The sequence below is a fragment of the Danio rerio genome, chromosome 2, assembly GCF_052040795.2.
Source record: "Danio rerio strain M-AB ecotype USA chromosome 2, GRCz13ab, whole genome shotgun sequence".
Taxonomy (NCBI): domain Eukaryota; kingdom Metazoa; phylum Chordata; class Actinopteri; order Cypriniformes; family Danionidae; genus Danio; species Danio rerio.
In genome coordinates, this window is record NC_141022.1 from 45,979,946 (window position 1) to 45,996,278 (window position 16,333).

A 16,333-nucleotide genomic window follows, 5' to 3' on the forward strand; every position below is an offset into this window, starting at 1 on the left:
ACATTGTATTTATATTCTGATGTAAGTGCATAGTAATTAAGGACACTTAATACAAAGTGGGACGAAAAATTTAAGTTAAATAAATGTACCCCGATTGAAAATGTCTTTGTTGTCTTGACATAAGTTGTAATTTTTTCAATTGACATTTTTTTTTATTATGTTTGATGAAGAGACATGATCATTCAGGCCTTTATAATGAAACACCAACAATAAACAAAATAATTAAATTAAAATAAAAAAATATATATTTTAAAAAGAGGATTTATAGTTGCGCTCAAAGTTGCACTCACAATTTTATTATGGGTGGTTGCTATATCGATGCACTGATGATAATAAAATATTATTTAACTATTACCTTACTTTACATGTTTCAGATATTCATTCATTTTCCTTCGGCTTAGTCCCTTTATTCATCAGGGCTTGCCACAGCGGAATGAACCGGCAACTTATCCAGCGTACGTTTTACACACCGGATGCCCTTCTAGCTGCAACTCAGTACTGGGAAAATGTTTCAAGTATCTGTTTTATTGTAATTCTAGGAAGCATCTTACATTTACACTGAAAACAGGCAAATCCATGTCATTTCAAACCCAAGAAGTGACTGAATTGTCTGATTAATCATGAAACATACTTTTCCCCCCTATAAAATAAATAAACTACTGTATAAATTCCCCTTACTTTATGAACAAACAAACAAAACAAATCTAGATAGTAAAGAAGTGTACAATTTGAGACAGCCACTGATGAGCTAACTCAAACTTAATTCCTGGAGGGCCAAAGCCCTGCACAGTTTAGTTCCAACCCTGCTTCAACACACTTACCTGTAGGTTTCAAACAAGCCTGAAGGACTCAATTAGTTTGATCAGGTGTGTTTAATTAGGGTTGGAACTAACTTGTGCAGAGCTGTGGCCCTTTTGGAACTGAGTTTGACACCTGTGATCTAGAACAAACATTAAAGCATTAATCATAATAAATCCAACTTAAATGATCTCCTTAATGGTTCAAGACACCCTGCAGTATTTAAATTTTTTTAACAGATTTGTGTATGTTGAGCATCACTTTAGACAGGGGTGTCCAAACTTGGTCCTGGAGGGCTGGTGTCCTGCAGATTTTAGCTCCAACTCGCTTCAACACACCTGCAAGGATGTTTCTAGACTGCCTAGTAAGAACATGATCAGCTAGGCCAGCTGTGTCTAATTGGTGTTGGAACTAAACATGTTAGCACCTGTCAGCTTTAATTGTGGTAAAAAATGGAAAATTTTGAGCTTTTGACAGCTAGTTTCATCATCTGGGTTTAAAATCATTATTGGGGCGGGATCAAAATCAGTGACGTATTGCGAATCTGCTGGTGCAGTGATGACGCGTCAGTTTCTCATTATATTCATAGCGGAGTTTTCTTATCCTATGAGAAGACCCTGCTTATTAGTTATTCATGAGAGCACGTGCAAGTCCTCCTCATTTATAGTGTTTATATAAACATGATTATCCTTATAATGATATAACAAAGTGTGGTTGTGTGTATATGAAATTACGAATGACAAATGTATCAGGACATTAAAACAATGTTTATTTCTTTGCATTTTTACTTTTTAATAATATAATTATATAAGTTAGTGTCTCATTTTGTGAGCCAACTGAGTTGTTCGCTCCCCTCTTTCTCCCCTGCTCTGCTGGCCAAGCAAACTCGTCCCTCTGCTCGCAGTGCTCCTCACCCATCTCTGAGCATTTTTTGAAAAAATTCAGAGGTAGAGTTGATCCGAATGAGGGGGGTTTCATGGCCCTATAAATGTGTATTTTTATTTTACTGATCAGGCAATACTTGATCTACTCCAACTGCCTAATTTTACTGTTGTTTATAGAGGCATAGGAAAAGATCAGTACCATGCTTGTGTTGAAGAGCAGCTCTCGTCCTTCCACGCTGATCTTGTAGACATTTGGTTGAGGCGCACCGAAGGACAGTATGACCTCATAGAGAAACACCTCGAGAGGCCATGGCTCCCCGCGCTTGTACACACACACACCCTTACGACTGACACCCAACCACAGCTCACCAGGATACACACCATCTACACACTGAAGAGAACAGAGAGACTTCATTCAGTAACATAATGGATGATGGCTCAAGTGTGTGTGAAGGTTTTTTTATAACTGTTAAAACTGAAACTAAGATTAAAACTACTGGTCAATTGTTTTTTCCATTAATGTCTACATGTTTATTTCTAAATGTATGTGTGTCTATCGTGATGCATTTGTGTGTGCATATGCTCACCTCCACATCAAACAGTGTGGATCCATACCCCTGCCACTCCTTAATAAGACCCATGTATTTTTTCATGGCTTGATCTTGCTCCATCCCCTGCAGTTTACGCCACTTCTCCACCAAACAACTCTTTAGCCCCGCCTTCTCATCTTGTAGCCACACCTCTATGGCTGCAGGCTCCTCCTCTTGGCGCTGTCGCCCCAGTGTCCCGCGGAAGCTCCGCCTCAGTGTGCCCTCCAGAAAACTGCTCCTCTTTCTGTCGGTGGACGGTGTGGCAGAGGCGAAGCTCCGTGCCGACTGCTGTACCCGCGCTCGCAGTCGCTCCATGGGGAAAACCTGATCCAGCTCCGGCAGGGCACTCTGGGTACTGTAATCTCCCAGCAGATACTGCAGACGCAGGGCTGCCAGAAACTGCAGAGTCTCTTCTGGGGCAGGATACCGACCTCTGATGACTGCTTCATGGGCCTGAGGGAGATTCACAACACATTTAAAAGGTCTCGTAAAATGAAAATACATTTTTTTAGATGTTAGTTTAAATTTGTTAGTTTTGAATACATCTATAAGCGTGTGTACTCCAAAACAGTTTCTCAATTATTTTTTTTTGACATTACCTTATACTTTAGTTTCTCATTAAATCATAACCAATCAAATGCTCTCTAGTAATGTTTTCTGACATTCCCCGCCCCCTTCAAGATGCTTCTCATTTCATTTCTTTTGATAGATACCACTCACACTGGCAGAGCTCTAACGCTATTGGCTATTTTTTTATAAAGGGGAGGAGCTACTATATGTCCTACCCTGTTTCAGTGCAGTTTACATCAAATTACAAATAAAAATTGCACATTTCAAAGCACTTCATGGGACTTTAAAGGAAAGTTTACAGTAAAGAATGCAGAACAGAAATCCCTTTTTTTCTTAAAGTCATTAGATGCATTAAAATTTTACTGTGCATACATGATTGCATTATGAGGGCCTTAAAGGGCTAGTTCAACAAAAAAAAAGAAAAATCTGTAATTAATTACACCATTGCCTGGAGACTTTTGTTCATCCCCCATTCTCCATTGACAGAAACATTGCAGAGACGTTCAAAGTCTAGTCAAGGAACCAAAAATATTGTCAAAACATTCTAAGTGACTTCAACTGTAATCACACTAAGCTCCAAGAACACTTCTATGCACCAGACAAAAAAAGAAAAAAAGACTTTGCCTATGTCTGCTACATCAGATTAGAGTGCACATTTATTATGGGCATCAGGACGCTTGTTGTGAACCCTGACCTGACACAGAAGAGAAGACAACAGTCAAAACAATAGACAATTTTATTTATTTATTTATTTTATTTTATTTACAGTTTTTTGGTGCACAAAAGTGTTCTTGGAGCTGTATTGCTACAGTTTGAACTACTGAAGTCACATGGAATGTTAAGACAGTGTTTTTGGTTCATTTCCTAGACTGTGAATGTCATTAGTCTATTGCTGTCTTTGGAGAATGAGGAAGCACTCAAATTTCATCTAAAATATCTTAATTTGTGTTTTTAAGAAGACGAGTAATTAATAACAGAATTTTCATTTTTGGGTGAACAAACTCTTCAAAACGCAAACTATTCAAAAGTGAAAATCATGCTATTTAACAACAAAAAATGTTATTCAGCCTATATTGGAACCTGAGGGAACCTGACAACCAAAAGAGGAATATCAGACTACATAAATGTGTTGTGTGTGAACAAAACAATGTGTATGTGTGCAGATTCTATACCAGGTTGCATCGCTACTGTATGCACAATACGCTGTTTTTGGTTGTATTCATGGATCTGTGTAAATGGAATGATTTTGAATATGAGAACATTTACATTCTTAAGTGTGCTGATACCTATCAAAACTACTCACTGAAAGAACTTGGTTTACCAGTTTACATGCAAATCAAAAACCTAGTAATGCAAATGAACTTTTTGCAAGACTGTATTTAAAAATGTTTTTTCCCTGGTAATAATGTCAACATGCAAGCATCTATGCATTTTACTTTGTTATATTTACATGAAAATGTACATGTTCACACACTTTATTGTTTTTTTAAAAGATTGTTGTTGTTGTTTTAGAATGTTTGTGCAAGTTTTAGTTTACGTGTCTTGTGTAACCGTAAACTTAATGAGTGATTTATTAAATAATTAATTCAAACTATTTTTGATTCATTTAGAAACTAAGTGACCGTCTTTATGAATAGCCAATTGAATCACTGTTCAAAAAATAGATTCATTCGGGAATGAAAGGCTGCAGTGTTGCTTAGACTTGCAAAAGCTCTTTTCCAATCTGGTTTGAAACTATTCCTTCAACAGATTAAAAAAAAAATCCATAATAAGAAATATATTTAAAGATATTAAAGATACTAATTGAAATCAAACCTGCTCGAACATGAATGCAAACTCCACACTGTCAGCAGGTACATTCTCAGGTTCAGAGAAACAGAACAGCTTGAAATAAAACTTCCAGCTCTCTCCGTCCTGCTCTTTATTGGCCAACCTGAAAGAAATAGAGAGAGAGAAAGTTGTTCCATATAATTCAAACAACTCATAGAATGTGCTATGAAATTTGTTTTTGTATCAAGATACAGCAAATATTCCTATAATATCTGATTTCAAGAATGCTGTTGTTGTTTCCGCTGTGATGGAAAAATTTCTGGTCCTTAGCGTGAAAGAGCCTTTTATATTGTAAGGAACAACCCATTTAATAAATTTTTTTTTTTTAATCAAAATTCTCTCATGGTCTTTCATCTCATTTGTTTACATTTGATGCTATGTCTTCAGAAGCCTTTTAGAGAGTTATAAATTAGTTTATGCAACCTACAGTATTAAAATTGTTGTAATATATTTATATCATATTAAATTTAAATATTAAAATATTTGTGGTTTTGGACAGACTGAAGCTGGTGTGTAAAAGGTGAGACTCACTTCTCAAACTTGGCGAGGATGTCGGCCACCACAGTCCTGCTCTCTATGGCTCTGTCTGTGTTGTCGTTGTGTTCAAACAAAGCAAACATGTTCCTGCAGTCCTCCATAGACAGACCCTTCAGCAGCTTCTCCACCACCTGCACACCATCAGACACACACACACATATACAGGTCAGATAGCTTTTGAACACAGTGTCAGACCAAGTGCCAAAACACATTTGCAGCCAATAAGCAGTAAGAGGCGTGTCTTGTAACTAAGGGAGAGATATCAAAAAATGGGCGAGGTCCTGTTGGGTTATGGGCATGTTTGTTTTGTTGCTTTCAAATATCAACACTGTTTGGCAAAATTCGCTTCATGCACCTTTTAACCCTTTGATGCTCAAGCTATATGCAGTGCTTCACACACAGATTTTACTTGGGCGGGCCACCTAGGAATATTAACAGCCATATATTAAATGACACATTTTTTTTTTTTTTACTAATACTATCATCCTTTTAAACTTTTTTTTTGTATCCGCCCAATTTAAACAAACATCTGCAATCAATTACGTAGTGGAAAATCTTCTCTCATTTACCCACTCTCGTTTACTGTGTGTGCAATACCTGTCAGCACTCCCTGTATTCTCCAAAGAGACGCGACTTTTTGGGACTTGTGTGGCTGGGATGTGTGTGGCTGGGGTTTTTAAATCTCTTAAAATGTCAAGGATTTGTTTTTGGTTTTGAGAAACACTCTAAATGACTCAGAAAAACTTCATTAAACAGTCAGAGAGGACGAAATTAGATCTAAATTGGCTGCTAAATATTTGAACACCATTAGAAATGGCTAAACAACTAATTTTTCTTATTAAAATAATCTACACATTTTATTCTTATAATTATATTTTTCTAGAGATACTGTCTGTTTTTATTCCTTTTTTTCTGTCATTTATTTATCATTTCCTGTATATTTTATTAATTTGATGTTAATATATTGCATATTTTATACATGTAAAATGCATTGGCAACACTGTACAAAATGCTCCTGAATAGCTCAAAAATGAGAGAAATAGTGGATTTCTTTCTTTTTAAACTTTAATCTATTGAAAAGAAACAGTGTATAACAATTTCTTAATAAATTAAAAAATAATTTTTTTTTGTTGCATATAGATATCTATTTCTGTGATGTGGGTAAAAAGTGTCCTTTAATATGGCTACCACCGCAGGTTTATTTCAAACCTGTGGGAAGCACTGAATGTGCAATCTTTTTTTAATGCACAAAATGAGTCTAAAATGACATATAAATATATAATATTCATTCTGTTATTTCAATAATGGCTGAGCATTTCTTTGCTGAATTTTTAAAAGAAGTGTGTTTTAAAGGGTATTATTGCAGATATTCATTCATCACGTATCTGTTTTTTATTTTTATTTCCACAAATCATATCCACTTGTCAAGACATGTCGTATTAAATACGATTTCCAGATCCAAGACGCTACTCATTTCAATTGAGAAAATATTCATTTATGGACACTTTTGAATCCCATCCCATATTAAAGTGAATTTTATATAAAATCATGGTGTACACAACACTCTCTGGCCTCAGAGACACCAATATTTTAACAATATATAAAAAATTAATTACTTTCTGGTCATTGAATAATAGGCATGGATATATACATTGCGATCGTGATTTTCGAAATTATTACAGCGCTTTGTAAACAGTAATTATTACCACCTGATGAGCCTACCCATACAGTTTAATTTAGTGCTTGTACCCGAAAGCCACTTTGTGTGACGTCACACTTAACAAGCAGATAGCATCTTTATTTCTTCTATATAAATGAAACAAAGTTTTTGTACATCAGTTTTGCACATATGGGACAAAAAAAGACTGGATATTTGGTCATTTTGCAAGTAAATGATTATTCAAAAGGTATGATTGGAAATGAAATGGAAATGAAACATGACTAAGGAATACTGAACGATGAAAGTCATTTCTTGCAAAGAGAACAGAAACTTATTCTGGTCACTCCAGACCTGTTTTGTGGATCAAAAGGTTAAAGCGTGTCTCATTTTCAGATGTGTAAGTGTGGATGTGTGTATGTGTACCTCTCCGGCAGTTGTGTGCGAGTTGATGGTGATTTTGCAGGATCCTCCACCGTGGCAGTAAACGGTCGCTGTCATTTCCTGTCTGCTTAGGATGGCCCTCAGCTCCTCCTGTGAAGGAACATACTCTCGTCCACGCACGTGTCGCAAGGCATCCTGGGAAAATGCAGCATAGCGCTCCATCTCTGTGCCTGGGTACAGCTCTCGTGTCCTAAGAAGAAAATCAGACACACACTGATCAGTTGACATGGTTGAATGACATCACCGCTCTTTATTTTTTATAATGTTGTCTGGAATTAGAATGTACAGGTATGTGGTTGACTAAAACACAATATATTAAAATAAAAAAACTAGTAAAGTGCTCATGAAGTTTCTTCCGAATTAAAAAAATAATTAAATAAAAAAACCAAAAGGAGCCATGTTTTCAGATGTTTATATTGATTATCAATGTGTTAACTTCAAAAAGTTCAATATTTCATGGAACAACCCTGATTTTCACTTACAACATATTTTATATAAGGCAAAATCTAATTTTAAACCTTTAAAAAGTTTAATAACAAAATGAACATTAAGAGGATAAAAACAACCCCAAATCAAAATAAATATTTGAGCTTCATATATTAAATAATATACTTCACGTTGTCTTAACAAATGTGTAAATCATTTCCCAAAAATGAAAAAAAACTATATCTTACTATATTACAAAAAGTACTTGCTTCTACAGTAGACGGTGGCTGAATCTCCGCAACAATAAAAGCAATAATAATTTTTTTGTGTTTAGTCGAATTAATTGTTTTGAACTGATGTCAATCATTTGTTCTTTAGCTGGAGGTGGGGTGCAGGTGTAGTGCTTTGCCTCCAGTTTTGTTTATTATTATTTTTTTTTGATGTCGTGTTTCTACAACACTTAACGACAATCCACTTCCTCTCTTCGATGAGTTCAAAAAAACAAGAATCTATTGTAAATATGTAAGTCTCCGGCCTGCCATTGTTTGTGTTCAGTTGTCGTGAAATAGTTTGCGTCTTCATTAAGTACTTGCTTACTTTTTAGCATACCGGATATGCCCTCTGGCTCCAATATCCTGAGTTATTCAGTTATATATATTCAATGGTTGTAATATATTTATATCATAACTTGATATAATAGTTCACCTGTGTAATGTAAAACTATACTTTAGGGTCTTTTTTGGTCTTTCAGACCTTTTATAAGCCTATTATTAACAATCATTTTGCTCTGTATTAATTTTTTTGGAAACTTAAACATAAGTTGGAAAAAAATGCATATAATAGAAATCTTTAGTAACACTGTAAAAGCCTTCTTGACATTTTTGATAAATTGAATGTAACCTTGAAAAATGAAATTCCTACAAAAAACATTTACTGCCTTTTAATAGCATACTGCAAAATGGCTAACTCTCTATTATCACATTTTTTATATTATCTGTATATTTATCTCATTTTTTTATACTTCGTTTTTTTTAATTTTTTAGGAACATATAACCAGTGGGAACAAAACAAACAAACAAAACATAATACATATATACACATACATATATAAAAATATGAAATTAACCTCATCAAGAAAATAAATAAATAAGTATAAAATTAAATATAATAAAAGGTTGCCAAACATATTCTCGCAATTATGCATAACCCCTAGAATTATGTAAACGTTAAATTATAGATAATTTTTTAGTCATAGTGGAGAAAGCCAGCCATTTACTCTATTTCTTATCAAAGATCTCTATTTGTAATTAAAGTGCATGTGTCATTTTTTCCCATTTTCTCAACTTCTGTTATTATTTTGAACTGTTCATCTTTAGTTGGTGGTTCTTCTTTACATCATTTCCAGGTTATAGCTTTTTTATTTGTTACCAAAAATATCTTAAATAGATATCTATCCTCCTTTTCAAGTTTATTAGGAATATCTCCGAGATAAAGTACTTTGAACGATCTAGGAATATGAAGATTAAAAATAGCATTGATGGCGGAGTTTCCTAAAAACTGTTAATTCTTGAGCACTGCCAGAATATATGAGCATGATGTGCCTCATTTACCTCACAGTTCCTCCAACAAGGATTGTAATGATTTAATTCTTAGTGTAATAAAAAATCTGATCAAGTTTTTTCCAACAAAAATCACGTCACATTCTTAAGCTTTTTGAGGTATGTGGGACAGCACATATTTTAACTCATTGGTCTTAATTCAAAATAATGCCTACTTCCTTTTCCCATTTTAATCGTATATAGTCTGTTGAAAGTCCTCTAGAATTAAGTATTGCTCTATATAATTTAGAAATTGTATTATTCATTTTTTGCTTGTATGTCTGAATGAAAATCTGAACAAGCTGGTTGTTCTAATCCTCATCCTGTATTTCTTTCATATAATAGTCACGCAACTATAAATATCTAAATAGATCTTGGTTTATAAGACCAAACCTATCTTTTAAAGTTTGGAAGCATTTATAAAATCTTCTGACAAACTGGACTGAACACTGACCTCTTAAAGTGAAACTTGAGGTATTTGAGGATGCTTCTGGAGGCGGGGCTGAAGGTGCAGCACAGGCAGGCTATGATTCGCCAGCTGTTGATGTGGGCGGGGCCTCCAGGTTTGGGGTGGTGTGAGGTCTGCTTGATGAGCTGGCAAAAGAGCTCGTCTCTCAGAGGCCGCAGGTCGTGCGTCGTCTGCAGGAGTGTCTGGATGTGAGGGATGGCACTGACCTCTGTCTCCAGCTGATGGAGGACATTGAAGAGCTTCAGGGCTTCAGCCTGCAGGGTGCCATAACTTCTACCTTTGTCAGCTAAAAAGTGCACACGCAGGATGAAGGTTAGTGTGGATTTCAACATTTATAATGAATCAAATGAAGTCACATGTTTTATATCACACATTATACAATAAAGAGTGTTACAGAGCATCATCAGAGTAATTGATTAATTAAACAAAATACATTTTTATTAATTTTTTTAAAGGAAAAGAAACAATATTGAAAAATTCATCAATAAAGAAATAACATCAATTTCAGCAATAAACAACACTATAGAAGACAACAATATCATTATTTAGATCAGTATAGTTGATCCGTTTCTGTTTAAAAAATAGTATGAATACTACAAATTAATTATTATTGAAGTTAAAACAGAAATAAAAGCTTTATAAAAGAAAACTGGCATTATTCAGCGTACGCTAGTTCAATGTTGATTCAGTTTAGTTCAATAATAGTGCGAAGTCCAAATTATGTTCTCTTCCAGTAGTTTAAGCGAGGTAAAATATATGTATAAATATTTAGAATAAAGCCATCATGTAACTCATGTAACTTTTAAATTTTGCATCATTTTGTATAAATAATGTTTTCTGTAGACATAATTATAAACAAATCCTGCTTATTCTCTTTTCTTATAACATGTTTACTTGTGTGGATGTGGGATACTGCATGACAACAATATTTTTCTCATAAAGGCACACTGCAGTTTAATTGTCTCCTACATTAAATGTTTAAAGTCTTTAAGGTCAGGCTGATTCTCAGTGATTTCAATGTTTTTATTGTTCATCAGCTAAAAATCATCATTGTGAAAGTTATCTGTTATTAAAATAAAGAAATCTGCCATTATTTTACAATGAAACCAATTTTAAAACCTGTTTTTCAAAACAATTGCTGTAATCATTCAAGATGTGAACAGACCACTACAAATTTGAGAAACAACCCCCCCCCCCCCCCTCGCATATAGTTATGTGTGATGAGGGCTTTGGGACTTGTACATCGTTTTAAAGCATAGCCCTACTGAAGACAATACTGTATTACTCAATAGTGAATTTTAACTTGTGTTTTACTCACAGCTTTGTTGTGCATCTCCATAGGGTAAAGGTAGGAGTGCTGTGTGCAGAGGGTGGTGTGTGTACCGCAGTATTGGATTCCTCTTGTAGATTTGTTCCACCACCTCTGAATTCAGGCAGTTCTCCTGAAATCAGTTATTTATCAGTATTTCAAGAAAACGATGTTACCTTAAACAAGTCATTCCTGGTCTTCAACATCCAAACAAAACTATTCAAGCCTAAAAGAAAACACTTAAAAGTGGGAAATAATTTAATAAAAAAAGTTATATTACTTTCTAACCATCATAGAGGATATAAAACATGACATATAATTTGTCAACCTAAAATAAATAAATGTAATTATGCAAAAATGGACCAAAAGTCTATTAAAGACAAATCCTTTTCATTTAAAAAAAAATTCTTAAAGAACATTTACACACAATACAACAGTAAAGATTACAGTTTTCTTCTTGATTTAGATTTAAAAAAAAAAAAAAAAAAAAAAAAAAATATATATATATATATATATATATATATATATATATATATATATATATATATATATATATATAATATGCAATATAAAGTAAATATACATACATTTATATATATATAATATTCAATAATAAAATTATATATATATATATATATATATATATATATATATGCAATAATAAAATTTAAATGTAAATAAAAAATTTATAAAAATAAAAATATGATATGCAATAATAAAATAAAAAAATATACAAAATATAAAATATATAAATATAATATGCAATAATGAAATGAAAAACAAAATAAAAATATAATATGCAGTAATAAAATTTAAATATACATAAAATATAAATAAAAAAAATATAATAAGCAATATTAAAATAAAAAATATCTAAAAAATGAATAGAAAATATATATAATATGCAATTATAAAAAAAAAAATATATATATATATATATATATATATATATATATATATATATATATATATATATATATATATATATATAAATTACCAAAAAAAATATATAAAATTCAATAATAAAATAAATATATATAAAAAAATATATATAATATGCAATAATAAAATATAAATATAAAAAATATAAATATAAAAATATATATATAAATAAAAATATAGTATCCAATAATAACTTAATAATATATATGAAATATAAAAAAATATGCAATAATAAAATGTAAAATATATAAAAAAATATATAATATGCAATAATAAAATAAAATATATATAAATATCTAAAAAAATAAAAATATAACATGCAATAATAAAATAAAAAACTAAGAAATATATAACTAAAAACTAGTAAACAATATATAATTTAATAAGTTAAATTAATTAAATATCAATATAATTGATATCAGTTTATATATTTAGTTGAATAGTTTTAGTTAAATAGTTGAATATATATATATATATATATATATATATATATATATATATATATATATATATATATATATATATATATATATACGTTTAACACAAGTCATTTAAAATACATCTAAAATATGCATGCACTTATCTGTGTGTTTTACCTTGATGTCCAGTATAAGCCGCTGCGTGTTTGTGTCGATGAGCGGTTTGCTGTCGATGACGGTCTGCACAGCGTTGGCCCATCGACTAGCCTCCGTCTGCAGCTTGGAGTACAGCCTGTATGAATGCTTATGGCCAAACACACTCACGTTCCAGTACCCTAGACACACATAACAATGGGACAGAGTCTAAGAGATCTGTAAAGGTGTATATTGGTGTACTGTGTTGTTTCTGTGCGCTCACCGGTCTCTCTGAAGACTCTCTCATCAGGAACGAGCACAGAGCAAAGGCTGTTCAGCACTAAAGAGCCCAGTTTCAGAGCGTTTCTCTCCGAGCTTTTATAATAGTCCACAGAATTGTGAGTCAGCACAAACCAGCGCTTCTTCAGCTTCAGATTCGCTTGACTGCTGCCTCGGATCTCTTTATATAGCCATCCTGCAAAACAAAACAGACAGGGAGAGATTTGACATACAGTTAAAGTCAAAATGATTAGCCCTCTTGTGAATTTTATTTTATTTTTTCAAATATTTTCTCAAATGATGTTTAACAGAGTAAATTCTTATGTACTTTCATCGTGGTACTGTCAAAGATAAAATATAAAATAAATGAGTTTTTAAAACTATTATGTTTAGAAATGTCTTGAAAAAATCTCTCTGTTAAACAGAAATTGGGGAAAAATATACAGAGGGGCTAATAATTCAGGAGGGTTAATGACTTCAACTGTGTTTTCACATTTTAAATTCCATGAACATTGTTAAGTATAATGGCTGTCTAAAGTTTAAATATGTATAAATCAGTCCCTCCAGGACTTTGCAGGGATTTTTTTGCAGGGACTTTTCTTAAAACTTATGACATTATTTGGAGTTACAAAATACTGGAGGGACTGTTATAAGTGAATGACATGAATTTTATTATCTCCACACATTTTGTATTTTTGTATGTATACAGATTAAATAAAGTTTAATAACTCAAACATTAAATTCTCAGCTTGCATGTCCTCCCCGTGATGGCGTGAGTTTCCTACGGGTGCTCCAGTTTCTTCCATAATCCAAAGACATGCGGGACAGAGGAATTGAATAAGCTAAAATTGGCCATAGTGTATGTGTGGGTGCGAATGCAAGAGTGTATTGTTTCCCAGTGCTGGGTTACAGCTGGAAGGGCATCCACTGTGTAAAACATATGCTGGATGAGTTGGCAGTTCATTCCGCTGTGACGACTACTGATTAATAAAGGGACTAAGCCAAAAAGAAAATGAATGAATAAATAAATATCAAATAAAATAGCACTAACAATTCTATAGTTTATAGCCAAACCCACTATAGTAAACATAAAATACAGTCCTAATAATACCAAACAAAACATCTTTGAAGGTTTTAGTTCGTCAATCTGGCTAAAGCATTGAAAATGTAACTCTTTTCTTTTTTTTTTACAAGTTAGAACAATGTTGCTCTGGTGATGAGATTCACACTCACTGTATGCAGACACTCACACACATGTAAACACTGAAAAATATTTCAGCCATGACTAGGAAGTGTTTTGAGTGAGATAGTAGGAGTGAAGTAAGAAAAGAAATGTATCTAAAAACACTACTCAGACAGTTGTTTAATAACCCACTGTAGCATGATTTGTGTGAGCTCTCACCCCTGATGATGAACTCTTGTCCCTGCACACGCGTGTCTCCTTTCGTTCGCTGGAGCAGCGTGATCCAGTGATGCATTTCTTCAGCTGATTCAGCCATGCAATGCAGCACACGATGGGCTGTGATTATAACAAAGGCATTCGGCCTGCAGAGAGATAAACACAAACATTTAAAACATTTTATTATCTGTACCTGATAATAGAACACTATTGTTTTTCCCAGAGTAAAAAAACACCCTGTAAGATTAGGTTGAAACTTTAGTAGATGTCTTAATCCAAAATAACTATAGTTAAATCCAAAATAATTCAAAATAACTTTATTTAAAGTGCATTAAAAAAGCAATTAATGACAAAACCATAAAAGAAATAAAAATTACAACCAAAAAAATAATAAAATAAAAATATATTTTTTAATCCCCTTTATTTAGCAATATAAAATGGAGCTTAAAAAAAAGAAAACACTATATATACAACAGTTCTGTCTGGTTCTCGAATCTAATTGGCAGATAGCCGAGAGATATTCTGCAATATCAGAATTGGTACAGCCTCTTCCCTCTTGTGTATTACTCCGCCCACATAGAGTGACAGCAGATCAATAAACTCACAACAGTTTGACAAATATTGCAGCTGTTCGACAACAATGTAGTTTTGAGCCTTTTTTAGGTGGGTGAGAATGTAGTTGTTTAGATTGCAACTATGCAGTTTGTTTATGAGGACAGTGTCTATTTTAAATTTTCGCATTGACGGCCATTAGCCTGTCATACTGAGCAGAACAAAAACAGTTGATGTTCTGCCACAAGATGGCGACAGAGACCGCATAAGTCCTTAGGGGAGAAAGACAACATTTCCTCAGTGCAAGTTTCAAACAACAGCTGAACAAATGGTTAGGTAAAAGGCATTCTAAGTCGATCACTCTTGTATATGTCGTAGTGCTGTATTTATAGTAATCTGCTAGTGTTTGCTTTGCTTTGGCTTTTTCGGGGATAATTAATGTGATATCCTGATTGCAACAGAGAAAATCTAGGAAATGTCTCTAGACTGATGTCATCTCATGCCGTTCAGCCTTATAATCTTAAAATGTCAGCAAAATCACCCGTTTTGTCTTCACTTTAGAGATTATGCTAGAGAATCATTCAAATACTAGCTCTAAAGTGACGTGCTTTTAAGCAACAGTTTCTGTTGTTCTGACGTCAGCTTTTGAGACTCTCTGTGTTTGATTTTCTTTTTTATATACATGATTATGCCATGGAACTGTTGTATAAATGCAGTATCACACGAGTAGCAGTGCAATATGGCTGTATATCAGCACTGGTGGGACACTAAGGCACTCGGCCTGCAGCCTCAAGCCAATGCACGCCTCCCACCAGTGCCCATATACAGCCAAATCACACTGCTACTCGTGTGAAATAGCTCATATACAAACACACACGCACACACACGTACAAATCTTTTTATTTAAACAGTTTTTACCTTTCTGGGTTGTCAGAGGCACATACAGAATCAATCATTCCTACATCCAAAGTTCCCTATAAAAAAAGAAAACACGAAACTCTTTTCTAAATAGCTTATAAATAAATGTGAACAGACATCTTGTTGTAGATCAATTTTGCGGTGGGTTTATATATATAATACTTACCACAGCATTCTGAGGATTAGCTTGTTCATCGTGCATCTCTCGAATCTCCTGTTCTGTTGACATGTGCACCTGACTCAACACGCTGAACCAATGACTGCGCACAGACACAGACAACAATTCAAAACCTCATTCAACTGTTTTACACGCTCAGTGAAATAACAAGGCTTGAAAGGAACATGATTGAAAAAACAAAACAAAAAACAACAACTCTTACCTGGAATCCTCTGCCGTTTCTGCTACAAGGTGATACGTTCTGCCTGGCATAACAATATCAATCCCATTCTCCTTCCCGGTCACATCAATAATCTCTCTAACAGAGTCGCACAAAAACAAGAGGAAAACAAAGACGAATAAGTAAAAATGAAACATGCCAAATGATTTATTCTTGCATAGTTGAAGTCTCTTGTATCA

General features: G+C 33.4%; 1 protein-coding gene across 3 annotated transcripts in view; it reads right to left on the reverse strand.

Annotated features, from left to right (window-relative positions):
- Positions 1-16,333, reverse strand: part of myo10 (myosin X) — a 112,641-nt gene that overhangs the window by 2,297 nt on the left and 94,011 nt on the right. For all 3 annotated transcript variants that reach the window (XM_087241252.1, XM_087241254.1, XM_087241253.1), the window contains 13 exons: positions 16,137-16,232; positions 15,923-16,016; positions 15,757-15,812; positions 14,290-14,432; positions 12,892-13,083; positions 12,651-12,808; positions 11,122-11,245; positions 9,789-10,089; positions 7,293-7,500; positions 5,204-5,340; positions 4,658-4,775; positions 2,270-2,725; positions 1,882-2,073 (listed from right to left, as the gene is read on the reverse strand). In XM_087241252.1, the coding sequence (XP_087097378.1) occupies positions 1,882-2,073; positions 2,270-2,725; positions 4,658-4,775; positions 5,204-5,340; positions 7,293-7,500; positions 9,789-10,089; positions 11,122-11,245; positions 12,651-12,808; positions 12,892-13,083; positions 14,290-14,432; positions 15,757-15,812; positions 15,923-16,016; positions 16,137-16,232 (2,275 nt within the window). The remainder of the gene's footprint in view (positions 1-1,881; positions 2,074-2,269; positions 2,726-4,657; positions 4,776-5,203; positions 5,341-7,292; positions 7,501-9,788; positions 10,090-11,121; positions 11,246-12,650; positions 12,809-12,891; positions 13,084-14,289; positions 14,433-15,756; positions 15,813-15,922; positions 16,017-16,136; positions 16,233-16,333) is intronic.